We start from the raw sequence: 25,760 nt of genomic DNA, 5'->3' as shown, positions 1-25,760 counted from the left end.
CCTTTCTACCAGCTGGTCCTTGACCAAACCTCTTTAGTTGATCTTTCTTGGATTTTCTGTACCGATTTACAGCTGGGTCGACTGGAATTATGAGTGAAGATGACTAATTCAAGTTCATTAGACTTTCCATTTGCTTGACATAACCATACAAATGACGTCATGTAAAGAACCAATGCTTTAACTGACTGTGCTATAGAACTTCACAAAGTTTGTAATAGCTTGACATTGTGAAGACGGCTATAAGCTGGACATAGGTTAAGAAATGTAAAGTTATTCCACTTGGATTTTCTCTTGAAGCATATGTTTCCAAGTCAGCAAGTAGGAAATGAAAATGTAAAATCAGATCAAAAATGCAGATATTAAATTACAGATTACATCCAATGTTGAAATTACTAAAAAAAAAATTTTGGCCAATGATGTGGCATACAAAATTGTATTTCATTGAATAAAAATATCATAAATTTATGCTTTTATTAATGATATTTAAATTCATCCTTGAAATATCTGTCAAAACTTAAAAATGGAACATCCATGCAGTGTAGCAGTCTAACTATGAAGAAATGTAAATATTTTGTGGCCAAATGATGTGGCATTCAAAATTGTATTTCATTTTGGTATACAAAATTGTATTTCATTTTGGCATACAAAATTGTATTTCATTGAATAAAGAAATCATAAATTTATGCTTTTATCAATGATATTTAAATTTATGCTTTAAAAAGGAACATCCATGCAGTGTTTGTAAGTTATGGCTAGCAGTCTAACTATGAAGAAATGTTACGTTAATCCACTCCACCATGTCAATTCTGCATCAGGAATTTGTGATAAATAGCCAACATTCTTTGAATTCATTCCAAATATTATTTTGCCAAATAATTAGGTTTAAAGTGGCAAGGCTTTTATAATGTTTAGTTAAATTAAATTGAAATGACTAATCCAATTATTATTTCAAATTTGTACTTCTATGTTCAAGAATTTTTGCTACTTATTAAATTCCAATACAAAACTATATCACACCAAAAATGTTATTGTCATTAAAACAATGAATTTGAATTTAAAGAAACATTAGAATGATACAACAATACTATCTGTCCTTGTAATTTTTGATTAAATGACACCTCTTGAAGAAATAAAAATGTTATAGTTGAAGGAATTGTAAAGAGGTTTTCTGAAAGGTAATTATCAGGGAATCTGAAAGCATTAATTTGCACCATTCCAATTTTCAGATGTCACTAATCATGAATGACCATATGTCATAAAGGATATTTAGCGATTAGTGACGTCATCAAACATTTAGTTTTAGTGGAATTACAGGAACCACAGATATCTGAAAATGGGAATGGTGCAAAATGATGCTATCAATGTCCCCTATGCCTCTTTACGATCCTTTTAAGGTTGTGTTACATGGATAGAAATATGAAGAAAGAGTGTCACTCACACAATTTTGACCACATTTCTCAATTTTTTGATTTTCAAATTTTATATTTACATTTCAGATCAAAGAGATGCAGTCCAGAAGAAAACATTTACAAAATGGGTGAACAAACATCTGATCAAGGTAAGACATTTTCAAAATATTTCAATTTTCAATTCTTTGTATTTCAGTGTACTTTCAAAAAAATAATTAACAATCAATTTCATAGTTTCAGGATTTTCCATGATAACAGATCTGTATGGAATTGTGTATGATTTCATTTAAAGCATTAATCATAAAGGCAAAACTGATAAATCATTATAGAGGTACAAATTGATAAAAATTAGAATTTTAGATTTTGGGGAAGAGAGAGTTTGCACATAGCGATATTTATGCAGTGTCCAAAGATGGAATCTGCAGATGCTTATTTTTGTAGGAATGATTTTGAAGTTTACAAAAGGTGTAGCCAGGATTTTCAACATTTAGCAATGACCTTCTAACAGGACATGTTAGTAAATAACACTGACATTCATATAGTAGGTTTAATCAAAATAACACAATATTTACTCTCAGTTGGATGTCTTAAATTTAAATATATCTACCATAAAACATCTCATTTCAAGATTGAAAGATAAACTTATTTGTTGATGAAGGTGAAGGTTGTTGGCTGTAGATCTGCTCAAGCGACCACTTGGAGCTGAAGTTACTGTCTTACTAAAGATGCGGGCTGACAAGCCGTCTTTGTCGAATCTTGAGTAAAATCTTGCGTGTGCACTTGCCGCCAACAGAATTTATAATATCAAACAAGTTTGATAATTGTCTCCAATAGTTTTATTGTCTGCAAGACAGACCGTCATCATCCAATCAGATCCATTTTCCTTTCAATTGCACATCTGCACGTGATTATACACATTGTGGAAAACAACCTTTTTGTCTACCCGTGGCAGTCGTTGAAACTCAAGAGAAGCCCGCACCTTAAGACAATGTCAACAACAAGAGTATATATATTCATCAGTTGGATCAGGTGCCATGACTTAAGAATAGAATCTCTATATAAGATGATATCTATTAAACTAAATAATTATTGAAGCAAGTTTCTAAGCATAAAATTACTTAGTCTAATGAATTTGGCCAAGTTAAAAAATTGAAAAGAGGTAGTATACCCATCAAGAATTTGAATTTGAAGTAATTGTGCTTTTGGATATATTTAAACTTCATATTTACTGGTATGGGTGTTTGGGTATCACTATCAATTCAAGACTTTTCCAAAATAGTCCAAGCCACTGTGACTGCATTGTAGACTGCATCACTTTCAAAGAGTCCTGGTAGAAAAAGGGCATAATAGATCAATATGTTGCCTTTGGTGTATTCTTTAGTTATGTTGCACTTCTTTTGAGGAAACCTGTTGTTAATGAAGAAAGGAATTTGAAATGCATATAGTATTGATTGGTAAATAGAGCTTTATGTTCTGGACCAATGAATGTAACAGCTGGTATCTAGAATGCCTATATTCTATAATTGTGTCATATCATTTTAAATATAGCTATAACTTTGCAACTGAAATACACAATAAATATAATATTTACCTGGCTGTAATGTACATATATACATACATTTATACATATGTATATATATGATTGTCCCCAATAGAAAACCTTTACATATAGAAGAGTAGGGAGCTGTGGTGGCTCAGTGAGTATGGTGCTTGCTCATTAACATAAAGATCCTGGGATCAAGTTAAAAATCCCTGTGTCTTTGTCTGAATTCATTAGCCCAATTAGGTGCTGAAAAAAGGGTGTAAAACTCTCTATCATTTCTAATTCTAGTCAGTTAACTCCTTCCTAGAAACTAAATGTTTCTCCATTTCTGATGAATGCCCCCTGATGTCTTCAATGTATGCACAGTAAGCCTCAATTACACTGAATTTATTTTGTAATTCTACTTCTAGTCAGTAAACACCTTGCAGCAATCTAATAATAAGCTTATGGCTCTATGTTTCTGACCAATGTCTACATTTGTTTTTGCACTGGATGTATAATTCTGAGGTTATTTTTGAGTGGATTTGAACTAGTATAGTAATTGGATTTGAGTTGTCACCTTGTCATTGACATTTTCTTTTGACATTTTTTTCGTAACTTGATAGAATTACTAGTTGAGTGTCACTACACCTGAGGGAATATTTGGGAGGTAAACTATTAAGTGGACCTTTGATATTTACTGAATTACTCCAGAAACGAAACAAGTAAATAACAATAAAAGACTTTTACTGTGACCTAAAAAAGTTTTAGTCCTTCCCTCGGATCTGTCTGAGTAATCTTTTTAAATCACTTCTAAACTTTCAATGTTTACTTAGAATCTTCTTATGGACAAAAAGAAAGTTGTCGTTGTTGAAATTTTCTATGCGTTAAAGGTGCAGTTTTTGCTAAAACCTGTTTTAATAACTTAAACATAATAAATTTAATGTATTTTAACCTTGGCACAATATTTCACTGCCAATCTGTTTTAAAGGGATAGTTGTGCCATTTAGGGGGGTTGATTTTAGTCTTGAATATATGTATATAGTCTTCAGAAGTACTAGAAATTTATGAAAATTACACAATTTCTTTAAAAATACGCCATTTTAACATTCAAATGCAGATATTTCTTGACACACTTTTTGAAGGCTCAAATTTCGACGTCCCTAAATCTGAGCATAATGCACAGATATTAAAATGAGGTCAATACATTTCTCATACTTTTGTCACTTACTATAATGAATGGGGGTGAAAGTAGGTATCCTTGTTTCAAACCTTGTTTGCCATAAAAGTAGATGAAGTAGTATTAGGTAAAAGATGAGCACCATGACCTCATTTGGTATGTGTTTGATATAGGTAAGGTAAAGAAAGGTGTAGTGACCTTTATATCAGTCAAATAACACAGACGGCTATTTTTATGCCTTTATATAGACATATGATATCTTTTATTCACATCACAGATTTGGGCATTAATTAGAAGGTGTGAAATGAAGAAAAAAAAATTTGGAATGTCTCCTCTAAATCTTTCTATAAATTCTAATAGTTATTAGGTGTATATTCTGGAATATCAAAATGTTGCAAAGCTAAATTGAAACAGCTAAACAAACAAATTCTGGCTTTTAGCCTTTGGACTGAATATTTCAGAGTTTAATAGTAGCAGTTAGACAATTAAAATATCAACTTATAGATTTGCTATCAATCAAATCTCAGTATATAATACAAGAGTTATAGATTAATAGAGATTATAATCAATTAGTAACTGATCTATGTCTGAATTTTATCTTGTATTAGATTATTCTTTATTACTCTTTTATCTTAAAATTACAACAGATACTTTTCAATTCCCACTCCTAGTATGAGCTAGAATTATTATCACAAACTACCTTTAATTTCAATTAGAATTTGAGCTAGTGTTATTATTTGAAGTACCACCATTGATTTGAGCGAGGGTTATTATTTGAAGTACCACCATTGATTTGAGCTATTGTTATTATTTGAAGTACCACCATTGATTTGAGCTATTGTTATTATTTGAAGTACCACCATTGATTTGAGCTAGGGTTATTATTTAAAGTACCACCATTGATTTGAGCTAGTGTTATTATTTGAAGTACCACCATTGATTTGAGCTAGGGTTTATTTTTGAAGTACCACCATTCATTTGAGCTAGGGTTTTTTTTGTTTTTTTAAAGTACTGGTAACATCATTAATATGAGCTGGAATTATTATTAAATTTACCACTTTAAATCTGAGTTATAATTCATTTAGTTTGTTGACACAACTTGGTATTCATTATTAACTTGCTAGGTATATGAGTGAAAAATGTAGGTGTTTACAACCTAGTTTTTCATATGAAATTCTATAGATAATGCACTCATGTTTGATGAAAAAGTGTCCATTAGTACAAATTTGTACTTCTTGGTTTAACAAGAATTACAGGTTTAACTATGTAGATATATATCATGTACTAAAAGTAAATCATGATATAAATAAATCTTGTATGTTTTCAAGGTTTTGAACTTTGTCTGTCATGTTTGATGTTTATTTTTTAGAATAATGTTTCCATATTTCAAGGCACTAGATACATTGTATCATTCATACATATTTCATCTATATGTCATTTGAAAGCTTGGCATTGTCATCTCACATGTACCACCAACACTAATATCTGTGAATGTTTAACCAGGCTTTGACTATCATACCCTGTAATCTATATAGTCAGTAAGGACATTTCTCTGGCATCTAATAGTGCGTTCAGACGACTAAATTTAAGGCAACTTCACTATCAACCATTTTTTGAGACTGGTATAGAGTTTTTTGATGAGTGTTCATTCGGACTAAAAAGTCAAGCCAGTGTTGACATTACTTTGGAAATTGGTGGAAGGTTCAGAGGTCACAATATTATTGTGCATGCGCATTATGATAATAATAGTACTAGTGAGAATTTGTTTGGATGAATGCACACATGCAGTCTTGACTTATCTGGCTTCATTTTAGCCAGGGTTTTAAGCCACCTTCAAATTAAAGCAGCTTAAGGTTAACTAGACGCGTTCAGAGACTTAAAAAAAAGGGTCAAAGAACTGTAAACACACTATAAGATCAAAAATATCTACATGAACATTTAATAAGTTAGGGAATTCTAGCTGGGATGGTATTATTATATCTGTTGGCAATCCTTTAAGTAGAAAAGTCGAAAACTTATGAGTAAAAAGCCTACAATGTATGTCACCTAAGAAATCATTAATCATTGACTATGCTGACAAATGGCATTGTAAGTACAAAAGAAAATTGGGTATGTTAGTTATTAGAAATATTGACAGTAACTGTTAATGACAAATGATTTGTATACAGAATTCATTTTAAGGTAGTACCTGGTACAAAGTATAATAAATTTACTATAGCAGATTTTTCTTATCTACATTACTTTAATGGTAAAGATTTAAGAATTCTGCTGTATTATTATTGTCTTTGACATTTCTAAAGCTGTAAGGGTTATAATTTTTGCTGATTCGTATTGTTCACTTGAATATACACTTGTACTAAATAGAATATTCATACAAAACATAATAAAAAATGATTATCATAAAAAAATAGGGCAAATTTGGGTCTTTATGAGGCCCAACACCAAATTTAGTTTAGTCTGCGTACATAACAGTTGGTACAACCTGCTTTTAATAAACCCTTTTAAAACAAATACAGTTTGATCAAATAGAAACATCGATGTATATAGTATACTTTTTGTATGATGAAAATACTTAGTTTTTGTCATGTCAACAATGTCCTTGAAGAATCATAATTTACACGGAACAGTTCCTAAACAAAAATATTGAAAAAAATTTGTCTGCACTTCAACCTTTTAATACAGTAATGTAAAGTTTGTGACATATTTGATAGGTGAATGTATGAAAGAAGTATTTGTATTGAATGATAAAAGCAATAACATAGGTTAAGTGTTTAGAAATAGACTGATCCCAGTATGATAAAGTACTACATGATTAACATATGTCTATTGTTATGTTACTCTATGACTGGTTATACTAAGAATTCAAGATACTAATATCATGTTTTGAAAAATCTTAGCAACTACAATTATAAGTTAAAGGTGGATTCCCTCGATGAATAGAAGAACATGAATTGATTGATATATACCTATATAGACATTGTTAGCATCAATTTGCATCATTTCAATTTTCAGTCAGATGTAGTTCCACAAAAAATGAAGTGTTTTGATGATGTCACTAATTGCAAAATATGCTTAATCACTCCATGCTCTATCCTTAATGATTAGTGAACTCATTATTGCAGGAACCACAGACATCTGATTGAAAATTTGAATGATGCATAAGGATGCTATTAGTGTCCCCAATACATAAAGAAAATTAAAAAATCTCTTTACAATCCCTTTGAGTCCATTACAAAAAGTTGAAGTCTGAAAAATTGAGACATCAAAATGTGAGAGAAGCATTTGAAGAAGACCTACAGTATGAATACAGTAAACAAGATATCATTTAGAATTCAAGATACCTGAATAATGTTGGAGAAATGTTAGAAACTACAAGAGGGTTAATCAAGAACATTACCTAGTTGATATAAAATGATATATGATGAGTAGACACAGCTGGTGTTCATCATATTATTTATATCTTGTATTCTATTGATACCAATATAAAACATGTTTACAGATAAACAAAATAAACATAGCTCAATGCTACAAATTCACTTCCAATTGCTTTATATTTAAGTTTATAGTTACTCACAGTCAACAATCATTTCACAAATTTTCAAGATAAAATTTTTGGTGCTGGAAATCATGGAATGATTTTTGGATTCATAGAACAATATAAGAATTGGAAATTTAACATTTGAAATCAACACACTTCCCTCCCAGAAATATACAGCAACATATTAAACTGAAAATTCCCCTCTTGGTAAAAATCATATGATTTTTTCATTAGCTGGCATTTTCATCAATCCATAGCCAATCCAAGACTTTCAGTAATATTTGAAGATATTTAGATTATACAAAAATAATGTGAAATGTGGACAAACAGTTAAGATTTTGTAACAAAGGACTGTATCCTAGTAAATAGATTTTATTGGTTCTGATTTGATTACTTGATTTTGAGTTTTAATGCAAAAATGAAAAAATTTCTCTTCTCTTTTGATAGTTTATTATTGTAGCTATTAAGAAAAGATCTAGATATAATAGACTACTTTGCATTCTCCCAACTTTCATCAAACAATAATTTTCTATTGTCCAAGCATTCCTCACCTTAAATGACCCTTTCAGTTTGTTAACAAGGCTTTTGTAACCTATGATTAGATTGAAAATTGGCCAAAAAGATGACCAGGGCAATGACCAGATGAGACTAATACTCTGTTACAATGTCTTATGTGAAGAAAACAAACTTGTTTGCTGTTACAGTGTCTTTACTATATTTTGGAGCTGTGGTGGCTCAGTGAGTTGGACGCTTGCTCGCTAACCTGAAGGTACAGGGTTCAACACCGTCATAGGTCCAGATAATACCTTTGGATTTTTCCCTCTGTCAGTGATGTAGGTAAGAGGGGCTGGCATTAAACTCAAGCCCAGGCTGTGCACGTTAAAGATCCACGTTGAAAATCGAAAAAAAATATCAGGCTGTCCTGGCAAAATTTCCCTCATTGTACCCTGCATGGCGTTACCCATCTTCATTAGCCCACATGGTGTAGAAAAGTAAAACTCCGTCCATTTAATTTTTTTAATAAATATTATCGATTTTCATGGCCTTATAATAGAATTTCATATTAAGGAACCCATTGTAATATAACATATAAATGAACCAAAACTACTAAAGTAAAAGTACTTATAAGAACTGTAATTTCTGATGCCATATTTTGGATACATCAATAGTTTTGGTTTCTACAAGAACAGGTTGTATCATTTGTGATAACTAGACTAATTGCGATAATTTGGATTCTATACCCTGTGTTTGTCATGAGAAAAGGTAATACTGTAAAATTTGTTGCAAATAGATATACTACATGTCCTTGAAATTGAAGGATGTAATTTAAAGTTATCAAAGAAATTTTCATAAGGTCATTAAATTTAATTTTGACATTAAATGTACTCTCGTTAAATTTCAAAGAGACATAATAAAATGACTTTTAATTTGACTAAGTATAATAAAATATGACATTTAGAAATTCTATAATAAAGATCAGTATAACCTGGTAAAACTTGATATACATGTTGTAATTTAATATACAGATTATCATGCATTTAATTACTCTGATCATCATTTCTTCACATAGCTATCAAACTCAGTCTTGTGTATCAAGGTTTACCATAACCTACTTGTATGATACATGTAGTATAGTGTTCAGGATAAGGATTGGTATGCACTGGTGGTGGGTGTTGCCAATCGAGTCACAGTACAATATGTATCTTGATATGGGGTATAGGGATAATATTAACATTTTATCTTCAAAGTTTCAATATATATAACTTTATAACTGTGGTATTTGGTAATGTAGTTGATAGGAGTGGTTAACATCCACTGTCTTATAAATAGTTTCCAACAATTTCAGTCAAGTCAGTGAAAAAAATATTGTGATTCCATTCACTAACCAATAAAATGCCCCAACTATTTATAGAATGAGAGGTATTGTCAAGTACCAATCTTGTGATACAATACAATACATGACCTCGCGATATGATATGCAAATCATGGCATGTTGTATCTCAATACATCAGTTCACCGATATATCATGCCAGCACTTGTATTTACTTGCATATGATATGAATTTAATAGTAAATGTATGATACCAACATTATTTGGGGTTGAATGTTTCTTCTGTTCTTTGATATTGGTATTCCTGAAACAATTTGTTGAATTACTATGACAACCGCATGTTTTCTGTTGTGGGTCAACAGAAGAGGAAATCAATCAAATTGATGGAAATATTCTTGCATCACCATTCCAACCAACATATGGTATGATATAGTAATCAGTAAGTGTACCACTGTCCATGTTGTCACCCGATACACTCGTTTCTATGGTGATATCAATTTGGATATGATGTTACCGTGGAGAAAACAGAAAGGTCTATTTTGGAGCTTTCATTGAATTTGACCAGTCGGTATGATTGCGAATAATGAAAGTGGTCACGAGTACTGAATGCAACTTGACAACTCAGTTGCATAAGAGTTACATTGGAATCTCATGACCGTTATTCTTATTCACTGGTGATATAACTGGTGATGGCTATAGTCTGAGGGCTCCCTTCATCAATTTTCATTTACAGCTTGTTCTACTGATTTATAAAGCAAAGATGGGATCAGACTTTCATATATATACTCATAAAAATTAAAAACCACGTCCATAATAGGTTAAAATCTACATTGAAATTTCTTGAAATAATCAATTAATATGGTGTTAACAATTTTACCACCTGTATAATTGGTATAATATAATAATTGGATTTAGATTTATTAATGTAATTAACTCAGTAAGGCTGTCATTGTCAGTAGTATCATAATATCTTATATGATAACTTCCATGTGGCTCTATGATATACTTCCACATGCAGTACAATAGTTATTATTTGTCAGAATTTGTTAACTCTTGAACAAGCCATTATTAAAAGTACAATATCCATAACTGTGATGTAGGAAATCCACCCAAAAAGAAATTTCAACCCTTTCAGCACAAATCAGTTCTTTGCCGGATAGATTTGCAGTTTTATTAGAAATATTCTCTTGTCTAGCAGGGGAGGAGAAGCATTGATGTTTCTATGGAGGTGGGGAGGGAAGTGGGTAGCATTGGAGGGGAAACAGTCATGTTTCTATGGTGGTTGGAGGGCGGGGCGTCACTGTGGGGGAAGGGCCTGTCTTTTTAGTATAAAGAATTGTTAGTAAGTGAAATGGATTTGAAAGGATTTTATGGATTGGTTATGTCAGAGTCTGAGTCAGAAGAAGATGCTAATTCGATGTTCCATTAACCTAAAACTTACATCTAATAGTGTTTTCATCAGCTGTGACTATTATATTTCTCTTCAATCAAAGACTGTTATCACAAGTTTCTAACTTCACATCAGAGACGAAGGAAATTAAGTTGTAAAAGAATTAGGATATCTTCTCCAATCTATGTTCAATATATAGAGTCTTTTTTAAAATGCTACATGTAGCATTGGTACTTAATTTGAGTGCTGGTGTTCATTCGCAACATATGCGATTTTGATTTTAATGAAAAAGAGTCCATTTTTGAAAGCTTTTATCATATTTATGACAACCATCATGAATTACAGACATACAGTGTTATTCAGTGCTGTTTTCTGCTAACTGCCTCCATATTTTCTGCTGCTTGCATACAAACTAAGTATAAAAATTTGGCAATTAATTTTATGGCTTGATAAATTTATTTCCAGGTATGTTGACTGATAAATTTGAAAGAATCTTGGCTTAATAGCCAAAACCAAATTCATGTACAATTTAAAGGGATGCACTCATAGAAATATTTTTATCAGATAGCTGATATCTACTAGTGTGGATATTAACAGTTTGTAAGTGATTGCATCTACACATGGTCAAGCTATTATAAAGTTTGTCTTGTACCTTGACTGCATTAGCCACCTTTCTTGTATTACAGCCATTTGATTGGAGTGTATGCCAGTGAATACAGCTAATCGTAGCTCTCGACACAAACAGACTGTGAACATTATTTCTTTTTGTTTACAGACTGCCTGTCGAGAACTCTCATTTGTGTACAATCCAACCAAATTGCTGCATTTAAAACTGTCTGCGTAACAAGAAAATTAGCTATTGCAAGGTATAAGACAAAGTTTGTAACAGCTTGACATTGTGAAGATGAAGTGACATAACGATCTGACCTTTCATGATATGTTTTTATTGAGTTGCAGAACATTATAAAGTTAGGTGGGCTCCACCAGCTAGTAAAACTAGTAATTAGACAACTAGATCACTTTAAATACATATTTGATAGTGTTAAAAAATTATATATCTTTTTGTGCTCAAGGTATGATATATTATTTTGAAAAGGCGCCAGATACTTTTTCAGGCCTGTCTATTTGATTAAAATTATCATACTAAAATGAAGTAGCCTTGGAATATATGTGGTTTTTGAAGGCTTTTTTGTCAAAATTGGACTGAACACTAGTTAGAGAAGAACTTTGTCAGATCATAGATGTCAACTGGAGTTAACCAGAAACAGAAGATCTGCATTTCAATCAGATAGTATTAAGGTGGATGATTTTCACATATTGAGAAGGAAATTTGGTCTAGTGTCTGAATAAGTTTAAAAGTTTATATCATGGTTAAGTCTCATTACATTTTATAATAAGAAACTTGAAATGAAAAAAAAACAAAAAAACACATATGTTAGATTTTTAACTGTGTGAATTTTGGTGTAATGTTAAGCTGTATACATTCAACAAGATCACTTATCATACTGACTCATCCTCTAAAAAAAAACTCTTTTTACCTACTAGTTTAGTTTTTAATAAAGCTGATTAAATCAGAGTGGTAGAGATATTAACATCTGTTTCAGATAGATCATTCAGCTAGAAATCCTGTGTGGTAATTTCAGATCATTTTCTGCTTATGAATTTCTTAATGAAACTAGCCAATTGATATTTAATGGCTGTAGTTTGTCATTTTGTCATGTTTTGTCCTTCTTTACTTTTCATTCTGTTAACCTTTGCTAAATCAAGTCTGCTAGTCTAATATGCCGCAGAATGCATATATTGTTCTGGCCACATTATCCCATCGCTGGACAGGGCAGCCAAGTGATTGGTTAAAATAGAGGTCAAGCAAAGGTTAACAGAATGAAAAGTCAAGAAGGACAGTGTTAGATCTTACTGTAGTGGTTACATACATAACTAATAGCTAATAAAACATTTGAAACAAAACTAATAAAATATGAACAGAAGGCCTAATGTTAATTGGACTGAAACTTTCGAAGTGCAGATAATTCTGGACACACATAGATTTGAAAGCTCAAATTTCAATGGTGAACTGTGAACACTATTACTGATTAGCTTAGCTAGAAAAATCCTGTTTCTGAGACAAGGGTAGGATTGGTCAAACAGATGGTGAACGTGTACTTATAACATGGTCAAATAAAGATTTATCTAAGATCTAATTTAAAGATGAGACAATAGGAGTATTTTTTGCATGTTCACAAATTTTGTTAAATTGATTGCATTAAAATATAAAAAGATGTAATTAAACCTTGATGTGATATGGTTTTATACTACGATTTGTCTTCAGCTTTGTTAAAGGGATTGTAAAGAGGTTTTCTAAACTTTTTATGTTTTTCAGGGACACTGATAGCATCAATTTGCACCATTCCAATTTTCATTCTGTAATTCAATTGAAACTAATGCATTTTATGATGTCACTAGAGGGGAACTGCATAGATATCAATTGTAGACATAAAACACGTTAGTTTTAGTGGAATTGCAAGAACCACAGACATCTGACTGAAATTTGGAATGGTGCAAATTGAAGCTATCAGTGTCCCCGATACACATATAAAATTTAGAAAATCTCTTTATAATCTCTTTAATAATGTTGTGAAAATATGAGGATATGATTATAGTATTAATGAGGTATTTCCTTGATAATATAAATTCATGATAATAGTTATAATATCACATTATATTATTATGTCATCCTAACTCTGTAACAAAATAATGATCTTCCATTAGGTGGAGCTATAAACTTTATTAACAACCATAGTTTGGTATTCATTGGTGTCACAGCCTTGTACACATTACATGTTGCATGAATAGTCACATGTATTTACAAGAGATGTCTAAAAGTGCAAAGCAAACTTTCTGTGTGTTAATACAAATATTTTGAATCCCAAATTAATGTGTATTTAGTATTATTTTGCATATTATTATAGAAAAAGTGTAAAAAAAACTTTATAAAAGAAATCCTTACTAGGTCCTTAAATTTCTTAAAAACATTAACATTTGAACCATTCTGATAGTTGTCATAATGTGCAAATTGATTTAAACATAAGATACTTGTTTTACATAATATGAATAAAAGGCTGGAAAGAAAAGAAAGACCATATTTGACTAGGATAACAATGTGAAGATCCTGTCTACCAGAAGTTCAATGGCTAAACCTCTTTCAGTGATTTTTCTTAGGTTTACTTTAAACATTAAAATCATACACAGCTGGGTCAAGGAAAGATGACAAATTCATTGTCATGATACTCACAAGCCAGATTGGATCCCATTACTACCATTTGATTTCTTTATAAGGATTGTAGAGAGGTTTCTTAAATTGTTTATGTATCTTGTGGACACTGAAAGCATCAATTTGCACCATACACCATATTTTCAATCAGACCAGTTTCACTAAAACTAAATGTTTGGTGACGTCACAACCTTTAAATTGCTTGTATCACGTAAGGCCATTTGCATTAGTGACGTCTTTAAACCCTTAGTTTTAGTGGAATTGTAGGAACCACAAACGTCTGACTGAAAATTGGAATGGGTTCTAATTCCGATTGTCTGGTGACCTAAGTCATCTTCACTCATACTTTCAGATGACCCAGCTGTAAATGGGTACAGATAATCCGGAAAAGATCAATGCCAAGAGGTTTTTCCAAGGACCAGCTGGTAGAAAGAATTCTTAACTGTTAACCTAAGTTGTTATCCTTGTAAAATATAATTGTTTCTTTCTTTTTCTTTACAATCCCTTTAAAGCAAGCAAATTGTTTCAAACTGAGCTAAGATGTGATATAAATGTTGAATGAGCATGAATGATAGTTTTTAGGTTTCAACTGTCACATGTTTAAGATAATGTGACAGTTGAATGTGGAGATTATATAGCCTTTTAAGTTGCAGGAATAAATATTTTGTCATGTGTCAATTTTCTTTTAATCCTAGATACGGACAATTTTATCATAGGAATTGCAATTACTCATCTAGTCACATATGCACTGATATTAATAATGAATTGTGACAATATGCACTGATATTAATAATGAATTGTGACAATATGCACTGATATTAATAATGAATTGTGACAATATGCACTGATATTAATAATGAATTGTGACAATATGCACTGATATTAATAATGAATTGTGACAATATGCACTGATATTAATAATGAATTGTGACAATATGCACTGATATTAATAATGAAATTGGACATTATGCATTTATATTAATAATGAATTGTGACAATATGCACTGATATTAATAATGAAATTGGACATTATGCATTTATATTAATAATGAATTGTGACAATATGCACTGATATTAATAATGAAATTGGACATTATGCATTTATATTAATAATGAATTGTGACAATATGCACTGATATTAATAATGAAATTGGACATTATGCATTTATATTAATAATGAATTTCGACATTACTTTCAAACAATTTCCAGACATCTTTTCTTACCACCAGAAATTCTTGAAGACACTAGAATGGAAGTCAGGTGAGAGGACAGAATGACATAAAACTATTGTCTAGACTATAATCGGTTGATATTGATTGAACATGACAAATACTTTCTTTATTACTTTCATTTACTTTCCAATCAGCTCATTATTATTATCAGTTATTATATAGTTTATATTATATTATAATATAAATATAGATTGTTTATATTCTTTACATATTATTTACTTACAGTATCTTCACACAATTTATTATTAATTATTGTTAACTTTGCCAATAAACAGTAGCTCTTAAACTTTGTGAGTTTCACAACAAAATTTCTGCAATGTGACCATACTATGCCTTTATCTATGTTTCTTGGGATTTTTTAAAAATACTCTAATATGATAATTCCTTCATATGTGATATATTGTTGATACTTTTGAGTAACAAATAAAAAATGTTAACAGTCAACTATTTTGAGCTCTTCTCAAGAAAATATGGTAAAATGACTTTCGAAATTTTGTATTTTTGTGCCATTGTTATTCCACCCTCATTGCCCACTACATGGTGTTTCCATCTTTTTTAACCCAAGTCAGTTGAAAGAATCAAGGATTTGAAATATTTTATTAGGTTATTTCATTTTTGATATTATTGCATTGCTGTTAAAACTTTCAAACTCAGTCCAGTACCCAGACTTGATTGTTCTGTGGGGAAAGTTAAATATTTCTGGAGGGGCAGTGATGCAATTGCTCCCATATTGCCCCCCTGTAGCTACAGTCCTAATCGGGCAGTGGTAATGACAGTGATCAAGAGTATCCTAATAAGCTTACACATAGGTTCACAAGTTCATTGATTTGTATTATATCCTTACCTTATAAGTTTATTAACCCCTCACCTCTTATTATTTATATATCATTAGGTTCATCACACTAAAGGTGTTTCTTTGATACTGTTATTTGATCAGATTATCACCTTTATTGGAGATTACTTGACTGTATTATAAATTGAATGTCTATATCTCTTAGTTATAAACTAATAAACTGTTATGCTATATAAAGCTAATGAATATTATTTCTGTTTGATGATGAGATGAAACCTTATCAAATATTACCTGATTCAAAAAGTGGACTTTCTTGGTTTCTATGAGAGAGTCTGTTGCTGTATTAGTAGAACTATAACGTTGAAATATAGTGAAAATGACCAAAAATAATGCAAAATGAGAATTGATTCCACTATTTCTTCCCATATCCAATGTATTTTGTTATATTAAACATTGACTAAATGAAATAGATTATCATGCGAATAATCATCAGACAGACAAAACTTTTTTTTTCTGACAAGCTACTCATATTTGGACACACCCTCAACACAATTTGGAATAGCATAGTTATATTCAACATATTTCATTATTTGTCATATGAAAAATATTGATTTTTATTAGTAGAATAGTGGCAGGTTGGCCTACTAATGTCAAGTGACCGTATTTTAGTTTTCAATCAGATAAAAACCATTATTGATATTAAATATACTAATTCTATTCAAGTCAGTAGCGGGTATGTCCACCGTGAGCATCAATACATGCCAGAACACGCCTACGGACTGATGCCGTCAAACGTATGATGACGTTGGGAGTGATGCGTTGCCATTCCTCGAGGAGACATCGTTCCAAGTCCTGGACGTTGACTGGAGGCACACGGCGACGTCTGATTTGCCGATCGAGGTGGTCCCATAAGTGCTCGATGGGATTCATGTCCGGTGAACATGCGGGCCATGGCAAAACCTGTACGTTGGCGTTGGCAAGGAAGTTCTGTGTCAATCTTGCTGTGTGTGGCCTTGCATTGTCATGTTGGAAAAGGAGTCCACGAGGCTGTTGCTGAATAAAGGGCACCACAACAGGCTGTAGGATGTCATCAATATAACGCTGTGCATTCAGGTTTCCACGAATTACGACCAGCCTCGTTTTGACGTCACCACATATGCCACCCCAAACCATTAACCCTCCACCTCCAAACGGCCGGACCTGTTGGATACAGTTAGGCGCCAAACGTTCACCAAATCGTCGGTATACAAGCTGCCGTCCATCGTTTTTGAAGATGAGGAATCTGCTCCCATCAGAGAACATAACATGTGCCCAGTCGCGCCAATGTCGAACTCGCCTGGCCCAGATCAGTCTGTTGTTCCGGTGTCAAGGCGTCAGGAGCGGTCCGCGGTAGGGATGACGTGGCTGGATACCATACTGCCGTAGTCTCCTGTAGACGGTCTGTCGACTGATCCTGTGTCCCAGTGCTGTAGCCGCCGTGGACGTCGCTGTTACGGTGCGGTTCCTCAGGTGTAATACCCGAATGTAACGATCTTCACGGGGCGTGGTTAGTCGTGGTCTTCCACTCCTGGGCCTGTCTGACATCTGACCTGTCTGACGTAACCGCTGCATCAACCTGGTGATAGTGATGTGTGCGCAGCCCAACCTTCTGGCAACGTCGACGTGTGTCGCTCCTTGTTGGACCATTCCAACGGCTCTCTCTCTCTCTCGATGGCTGTCAAACGTTTTATACAGTTTTTATGCACGTGCAGAACATGCTAGAGAGGGAAATGTCACTTTCATGAAATTTACGTTTTTTCCCGGAAGTGATCACGTGTTCCTGGTATTTTTATCGACTATGCTGTGTTTGGGATGTGCAATACGAATTTACATGTTTTCATATCAGACAATTCACTTAGTAAAAAACAATTTTGAAAATAAGTTGGTATCGTTTCTTTTAGACACTAGTTTATTATAACAACATTGGTGAGGAATAAAGTCATCTTCACAATGTCAATTTATTGTCAACTTCATACTTATACCTTGACTGCAATTTAGTCACCTTTCTTGTATCATTGAAGTCGTAAATGAAGCGATTTGATTGCATTGTATGCTATGGAATATATCCAATCAAAGGCTTTGATAGAAAGCGTATGAACACAAAGCCATAATATTTACATTATTTCTGATTGGCTGTATGTTCTTGCGTAAAATCCCATCGAATCACTGCATTCTGTGATACAAGAAAAGTCACTATTGCAGTCAAGGTATAAGAACAAAGTTCATAATAGCTTGACATTGTGAAGATTGAATGATGTGAAAATATGAGCAATCAAAGCTCTAGGCTTTTAACATTAAGAAACTAAGCTGTAGCAGATTTTGCAGAATGAGAAACTTCATTGGGCAATACCAGTCCTAATAACACATTTTTTTGATTCTATGTGCCATTCAAGTTCCACAACTCTCAGTTCATAGCTTGAAAACTTGTCTTAAATCTGAAAAACAAATATGGTTTGAAAATTCAATGACTGACAGTTGACCTGAAAAAATATTAATTGAAACCTACTGACCAGATGAGATAATTTAGTAATTTAGACCTAAGTAATCTAGTCTTGTCACTAAAGACTATAGAGTTCAAAGAAAACACATTCTTCACATCTTAGAGTGTAGCTTTGTTTGTAAATTAAGGCTTTGTTAGATTTTAACTCACACCTTGGTTTGACAATCGGCCTTCAAAGTCCTTGTCTTATTGGGTTACTGTGGTGATTTCTTTTTGAAGTTTAGTACAGTCTATATCATTTTTAGTACACTGCAAAACTGACCTCCCTGCCTCCCTTCTGTAAGAATTAAAGGGATTGTAAAAAGGTTTTATTAAACTTTTTTTTGTATCAGGGACACTGATAGCATCAATTAGTACCAAGTTACCAACGCAATTTTCAGTCAGCCACCTGTGGTTCCTGCAATTCCACTAAAACTATGTGTTTGATGACGTCACTAATCACAAAGAGCTTTATGTGATGAATTATTTTTTTGCAATTAGTGGCATCATCAAACACATATGTTTTAATAGAATTGCAGACGCAGTGTTAAAATGTCTGACTGAAATTTGATGCTATCAATGTCTCCAGTACATACAAGATTTAGAAATAGGATTTAAAACATAAGAATTTAAGGTCTTTTTTGAAATAATCAAATTGGGTACTGAATAGCTCCTGTCATATTCATATTAGTGAAAGAAAAGATGCCATGATAGAACATTAATTAGGTGCCTGTTTTTTTCTGTATTTTATCATTTTGGTTTGAGTTTCAGATACAGTTTAATATGGTTACATGTTAATTGTTAATATAATGTATTTTTAGAGATCTACACAAACTGTTCAATTTACTTTCATGCAGCATTGGAGATTTTCACAGGTTTGTGTGCAGATTTTCACTGCACCGTGATATCATGCATTTTATTGTGCATCTTGATTTGTTTAACCCTAAACCCTTAAACCTTGCTTTGTTATTATTCTTATTATAGTAGCCATTGGTATATTTGTTTTTTGTTGCTGATTTTCATAATTTAGACCCCATTTAAGCCCTATGTGTGATTTAGTAAAATTCAGATGTTTCATTTTGTGTGTTTGATTTGATTTAAGTACACTTACCATCCATTGATAAGGAGTGGAGTTACAGACATTGCAGGTGACAGAACATCACAACAAAATGAAGCATCTAGATATTTATTTTGTTAAAACTCTAGAATATTAGTAGTTCAGTTAACCCTGGTTAAAACTTGATATTCTGTTTTTTTTTTTACCAATATTCATTTTGTTTTGCTTTCAACCTTATAGCTTAATTATTTAAAACTTCCATGCATGGAATTAGTTTGAATAGGTATTTAAGTTTGATGTTAGGTTTGAGTATGGAGTGTAGTACACATCAGATGTGTCATTTTATGTATTAATCCATGAAACATGATATATTCAGATGATGTGTCATTTTATATGTATTAATCAATGAAACATAATATATGCAGATGATGTGTCATTTTATGTATTAATCCATGAAACTTAATATATACAGATGATGTGTCATTTTATGTATTAATCCATGAAACTTAATATATACAGATGATGTGTCATTTTATGTATTAATCCATGAAACATAATATATGCAGATGCAATACTGCATGTACTGAAAATTTTATTCATGGAGAAGTCTTGAAGTTATTAGTCCTTGAAGAGTTATCTCCCTGTAATGCTTAATGATTATGTTGGCCATGAAATTTATGTACATCCTTGGTCCTCTTTCACAAAACCTTATCTAAGATATAATGCAGGTTTAAGATGTGGAGGTTTTTTTGTGGCTAATAATGCTAGCTTTTAAATCAATTGTAGTAATTTGCAGTTGACATGTCGCTCGAATGAGACAATAAACCGAGGTCCTCTGTGCTACAGCCTGCACTTTAAAGATCCCTTGACAGTTGGAAATCTGTCCTGACAAAATTTTCCTCATTACAGACTGCATGGCATTGCCCATCTTCATTAGCCCACATGGTTCAGAAGAGTAGAACGTAAAACTCCATTCATTTGATTTCATTTCATTTTCCGGATCTTAACAGAAACATTCTTTTGATTTTATAAGAAGTAATTGCACTCTTTAATATCAGTGATCAAAATATTAAAATTCCATGATTTCTAACAATGACCCTACATAAACTTGCCTTTATAATCGTAGCATCACATTGAAAATATGTTCATTTTAAAATTAATTGACTTCAAGCAGAATAATTATATATGATCAGAAATACTAATTATTTCTATTGTTAATATTTATAACTAATTAGTTAGTTAGTTATTATAATATTATAATTATATTTTTGTTATAATTTTAGACCGGAAGAAGAATAGTTGATATTTTTGAAGATCTCAAAGATGGACATAACTTGATCTCATTATTAGAAGTCCTTGCTCATGAAGTTTTGGTAAGTTTTCAAATATCTATTTTTATATACAACTGGAATTTAAACAAAGTACAAGTATTTTACAAACAAGTCTGTCTGATTAGAAATTGTCGCTTTATTTAGCAAGACGGTTTCATTTATTTATTGTTTCAAATTTTAAAGAAAATAAGACAAATCATGAATAATCAGTACACAGTGATATATTTCTTTTTCAGCCAAGAGAGCGAGGACACATGCGATTTCATAAAATCCAAAATGTACAGATAGCTTTAGATTTTCTTAAATTCAAAGGTGTAAGTAGATTATTTAATTCAGCAGAATATGTTAGTTATTAGTGGGTGAGAGCCGATACCGGTTGACTCTCAGAAGCACTGGCACAGGGATCAGAATTTTTCTTAACTTGAGAAAGATTAGAACCCATGACAGCTAATCACCTCGCAGACGACAATCCAACTAGCTCCTGACTGACTTGAGATATTCCACTGCCACTGTGTATACATATTAAGGGGAGAGAACTAGCAATGGTTTTATTGAAGACTTATTCCAGAAATGTCATGAAAAAAAAGTCTATTACTTCAAAGAAATAAGAAATTTCATGTGTGTTTTTGATAGGAAATTGTGATTGAGAAATTCTTGTATATGGTTGTAAGTTCCATCAAAAGTTTTTGATTATCAATTAATCAGTAGAGGTGCCCCTTAGAAAAATGGGTGCACCCACTTCATTTCTAACAAATTTAAAAATACGTTTTTGCTCCGAAATGTGTACATCATCAATTCTATTTTTCAAAAATTTTCTTGTGGAGGACTCTTTTAGACTCTCAGTTGGAAGCTGCTGCCTATGTGCTTCCACAGAGCTGCTACATTTGGAATGTTTGTCCCTCATTTATTCAGTCTGGTCAGTTGTACCTTCAGTCTTTGGAGGATGGAGCTGCAATTGATGCCTCTATTATATGTTTGATATTATAGATACGGCTAGTCAATATCAGATCAGATGAAATAGTTGATGGTAATCCCAAATTAACTTTAGGTTTAATATGGACCATTATTCTACATTTCCAGGTGAGTACAATGTTTTATATACATACCATTAACACATATAATTCCACATTATACATAAACCAACTGAAGTATCTTATTACATTGAAAAAAGCTTATATAATACACAATACAAGAGAAAAAGCTATTACCAAATCCCTTTTCTAAGTGTAATGAAATCTGTTAAAATTAAACAAAAATTGTTATACACATATTTAAATTTTAATATCTATATCTTTGCAAAAAATTTTAACTTGCACGCAATATATATGATGTAATTCTATGACAAAGTGACAAAATAGCAACAGATAATATTGAAAAAAAATTGCACTTTGTACATACTTTCTATAATTTTATTGACATACAATTTTGACATCAAAGGCGAAGGAAAACAAATTTATTCAACATGATCATTCCATTATATTAATATTGTACCCACAGTTTCTTCAACATTCTTAACTATGCTATAAATTTTATACACAATGAAGATTTTGCTTGAATTTCTGTTTAACCAAAAAATAGAAATTCATAAATCTAAATAAATCTCTCAACGTTTAAAATTGAGTCATCTTCCATGAAAACCCATATAATATAGATATAGATATGAAAGAATTAACAAATTACAATATATATATTTACCAGCAACCATCTTGTTTTGTTTGATGATAAGGTAAATTCTGTGTATTTAGTTGAAGATTATTAGCTACTGTCAATAATTTGTTAATGGTAGTGTTATCAGCTGTTGGTGTTCTTGATAGTAAGTGAACACAATAATTTGTCATAAATAGAAACGATGAACAATCATATTCTATAGCATAGTTATCATCAAGATAGATTACTGTATATGATGCCTGAAACAAGATTAGAGTTATTTGCCCTTGAACTGAGATCTTATTGGTGCTTAGAATCTCATTCTCACTACGTCAATCTATTATGTACTTTATCTTATATCTTGATTGCAATAGCCACTATTGGTGTATCACAGAAGTTTGTGAATGCAGCGTTTTGATTGGATTAGCAATTACAGTTAATCGACAGTAAGTCGGTAAACAATAAGCAGAATTTACAATCTTTCTGTCAATGGCTCTGATTGGCTGTATTTGCTGGTGTACAATCCAATCAAATCAATACATTCTATGATACAAGAAAATTAGTTATTGCAGTCAAGGTATATGATGAATTTTGTAATAGCTTGACATTATGATGATTTTGAAGGCAATATTACCTCTTCATGAATTTTCATCATGTTCATCATGTACGATCAAATCAAATCAATGCATTCCATGATAAAAGAAATTAGTTATTGCAGTCAAGGTATAAGATGAAGTTTGTAATAGCTTGGAGAATTTTTAAACCTAAGCAATATTCCCTCTTCATGAATTTTCATTATGTTCATCATGTAGATGTAGTTCAAAGAAAGTAGTTTCTATATATAGAAACATTTGAGAAAAAAGTTCCTTCATTTCTCGATGGTCAGTACATGTGTTCGTGTAAATAGAAAATACTAAAAAGAAATTGCCCAAGGCTGGACATACCTTTGGAGCAAGTGGAAAGAAACCTTCCTGCCAGTGACCTGCTGGCTTTTCACTAGTAAGAGTACCTGTAAATAGTAATCATATTATCAATAACCTCACAGTGTCATCTTTCCTGTCTGGTTTCAGCTACTAATGGTGCGAACACACGAATAGTCTTGCTCGGGTTTTTTTTCTTTTAACTAGAGTCTTGTCGAGAGTTTCACCGACCAGAACGGGAAACACGAGACAAAAATCTCCAGTTGGTCATTTTAAACCAAACTATTGTAGACAATCCAGTCGAGAACGTGATAATATTGTTTTGAAAGCAGGGGCACAAGATTTTACTTAGAACGTTCATGTACCTGCACCTTCAAAAAATTATGGCGCAGCACAACAAAATTTTACATTTAATCCTTATATATACATTAGGTAGCATCAGGAATCTTTCAATGTATTTTAACTAATTGTTCACTAAAGAATTTTTAGCTCAAATTTTGCACAAAGGTTCATTGTAACAAATATGTAAATATAGTATTATAAAATAAATTGAATGGTTATATCAATACTGATATGAAAAGTATAACTCTTAGGATGACCAAAAAATAAAATTTTTTAAACATGGTTAAAATGAGTCTTTGTTCATCAGTAGACTCACCTGGTCCTAATGCTTCTAAGCATGTTTTAATAATTATTTAGTTTAATGGAGATATCATCTTATATAGAGATTCTATTCTTTAGTCATGGTACCTGGTAAGTCCAACTGATGAATATATATATTTGATGTCTATTCTAAGAGGTAGTATCATTTTAAAGTTACCTGTAGCATTTAGAAAGTTTCCAGATGGTGTAACCTTTCTACAACTATTGAATGCTGTAGAATTACCATTAGTTGCTCCTTGAACAGGCTGAACATCTATAGTGGTACAAACACAGTCTTTCTCAAAATAGGCACCACCAGCAGTCTGTATTTTACCTATCTCATACCATAATCCATAATATCTTTCATTAGTAAAATTACTAGACACTGGAGGTTTCATACACTCATTGGCAGCCTTGAGGAAAAATCCTTGAGAGGTAGTGATAATTAAAACCTAGAAACAATGGAAAGTTTACTCAATTAACAAAAACTCAAGTCAAGTAAAAAAAATTATAGTAAAAGAACTAGAAAAACAGCTTTTGTAGCAGCTATAACCTACAGACTCTACATCTACCTTTCATAGAGTTACTGAACACCAAAGAAATTGCAAAAATGTATCAACTGATATGCAAAAATAACATATCATTTAGGTAAAAAAAAAAAAAGAAAGAAACTCTGCTTATATAGGGATGGAAATGTGTCTTGTAGATGACATTAAATAATTGGTCTGATGTAGATTACAGTGAACTTCCCAATAGCACAGTATGGAAGGTTTCCAAAGTGCCAAGTTTCAAGAGATCAAAAAGTCAATTTTGGAAAATGATTAATTCCGAGATTCAATGCAGGGAATTTTTTGGGAAACAAAATCTTTACCTGAGTAAGGAATAACAAAAACATGGTCAGAATGTAACAGATATTTGATGAGATATGAAGTGGATTTAATGTTTCTATGTTTTATAATGGTAATCTATAACTTATATAATCATTTTCTATCTGTGGGAATGTCCAGAATTTTCATAGAATTCAGATAAGAAAACACTCTTTGACCAAAACTGCTAGTATCATGGTATGTCAAAAATACTGATTATCCATCCAAGTTTTTTTGATCCTTGAGTAAATGCCAGTACTACTGTGGTACTAGACATTGAGTATATAGAGGTTTGCAGTCAACATTTATCAAAATGATATGTGAGATATTGACTAGCTGCGATTACATAATTGTCTGAAAGCACCACTCAAGCACAAACGGAAATTCAAACTCAAGCTGAAAACATGCTTATTATACATGTGTCCTTAAGGGAAACAGCATGATATTGGGTCAGGAAACAAAGGAGAAGAAAGTCTTCCATAGTTATGATGTAATAAAGGGCATACCACATTTTGGCACCTTGAAAACTATCCGTAACCTTCTGCAAATGCAAAAAAAATGCTCACTGAGCCATTTCTTGTGCTTACTGAAGTGTTGAGTTGAGTTTGCAGACACA

The 25,760-nt window shown here is 32.0% G+C and overlaps 2 protein-coding genes across 2 annotated transcripts in view; one reads left to right on the top strand and one right to left on the bottom strand.

Moving 5' to 3' along the window:
* Positions 1 to 22,149, top strand: part of LOTGIDRAFT_162645 (hypothetical protein) — a gene marked incomplete at both ends in the record, with an annotated part of 33,839 nt that extends 11,690 nt beyond the window's left edge. Inside the window, 5 exons of the mRNA XM_009058655.1 lie at positions 1,497 to 1,558; positions 19,503 to 19,556; positions 21,022 to 21,111; positions 21,306 to 21,383; positions 22,057 to 22,149. Of these exons, the coding sequence (XP_009056903.1) occupies positions 1,497 to 1,558; positions 19,503 to 19,556; positions 21,022 to 21,111; positions 21,306 to 21,383; positions 22,057 to 22,149 (377 nt within the window). The remainder of the gene's footprint in view (positions 1 to 1,496; positions 1,559 to 19,502; positions 19,557 to 21,021; positions 21,112 to 21,305; positions 21,384 to 22,056) is intronic.
* Positions 22,150 to 22,491: 342 nt separating this feature from the next.
* LOTGIDRAFT_204063 (hypothetical protein) lies at positions 22,492 to 25,178 on the bottom strand. The gene is made up of 4 exons (XM_009058654.1): positions 25,150 to 25,178; positions 24,457 to 24,730; positions 23,661 to 23,725; positions 22,492 to 22,976 (listed from the first exon to the last, which is right to left on the bottom strand). The coding sequence occupies exons 1-4, from the start codon at positions 25,171 to 25,173 to the stop codon at positions 22,761 to 22,763; spliced, it is 579 nt and encodes a 192-aa protein (XP_009056902.1). The 5' UTR covers positions 25,174 to 25,178; the 3' UTR covers positions 22,492 to 22,760.
* Positions 25,179 to 25,760: the final 582 nt, after the last annotated feature.

Source organism: Lottia gigantea, assembly GCF_000327385.1.
Source record: "Lottia gigantea unplaced genomic scaffold LOTGIsca_35, whole genome shotgun sequence".
Taxonomy (NCBI): Eukaryota; Metazoa; Mollusca; class Gastropoda; family Lottiidae; genus Lottia; species Lottia gigantea.
This window is presented reverse-complemented; position numbering and strand designations above follow the sequence as displayed.

Bases quoted from the DNA above. Each gene is read 5' to 3' on its own strand.
- LOTGIDRAFT_204063 (XM_009058654.1), bottom strand. From the start codon at position 25,173: ATGTTTTTGTTATTCCTTACTCAG. The intron at 24,731-25,149 runs GTAAAGATTTTG...CATTGTTTCTAG, and splicing joins TTTTGTTATTCCTTACTCAG to GTTTTAATTATCACTACCTC. The intron at 23,726-24,456 runs GTAACTTTAAAA...TACTATTTACAG, and splicing joins AAACTTTCTAAATGCTACAG to GTACTCTTACTAGTGAAAAG.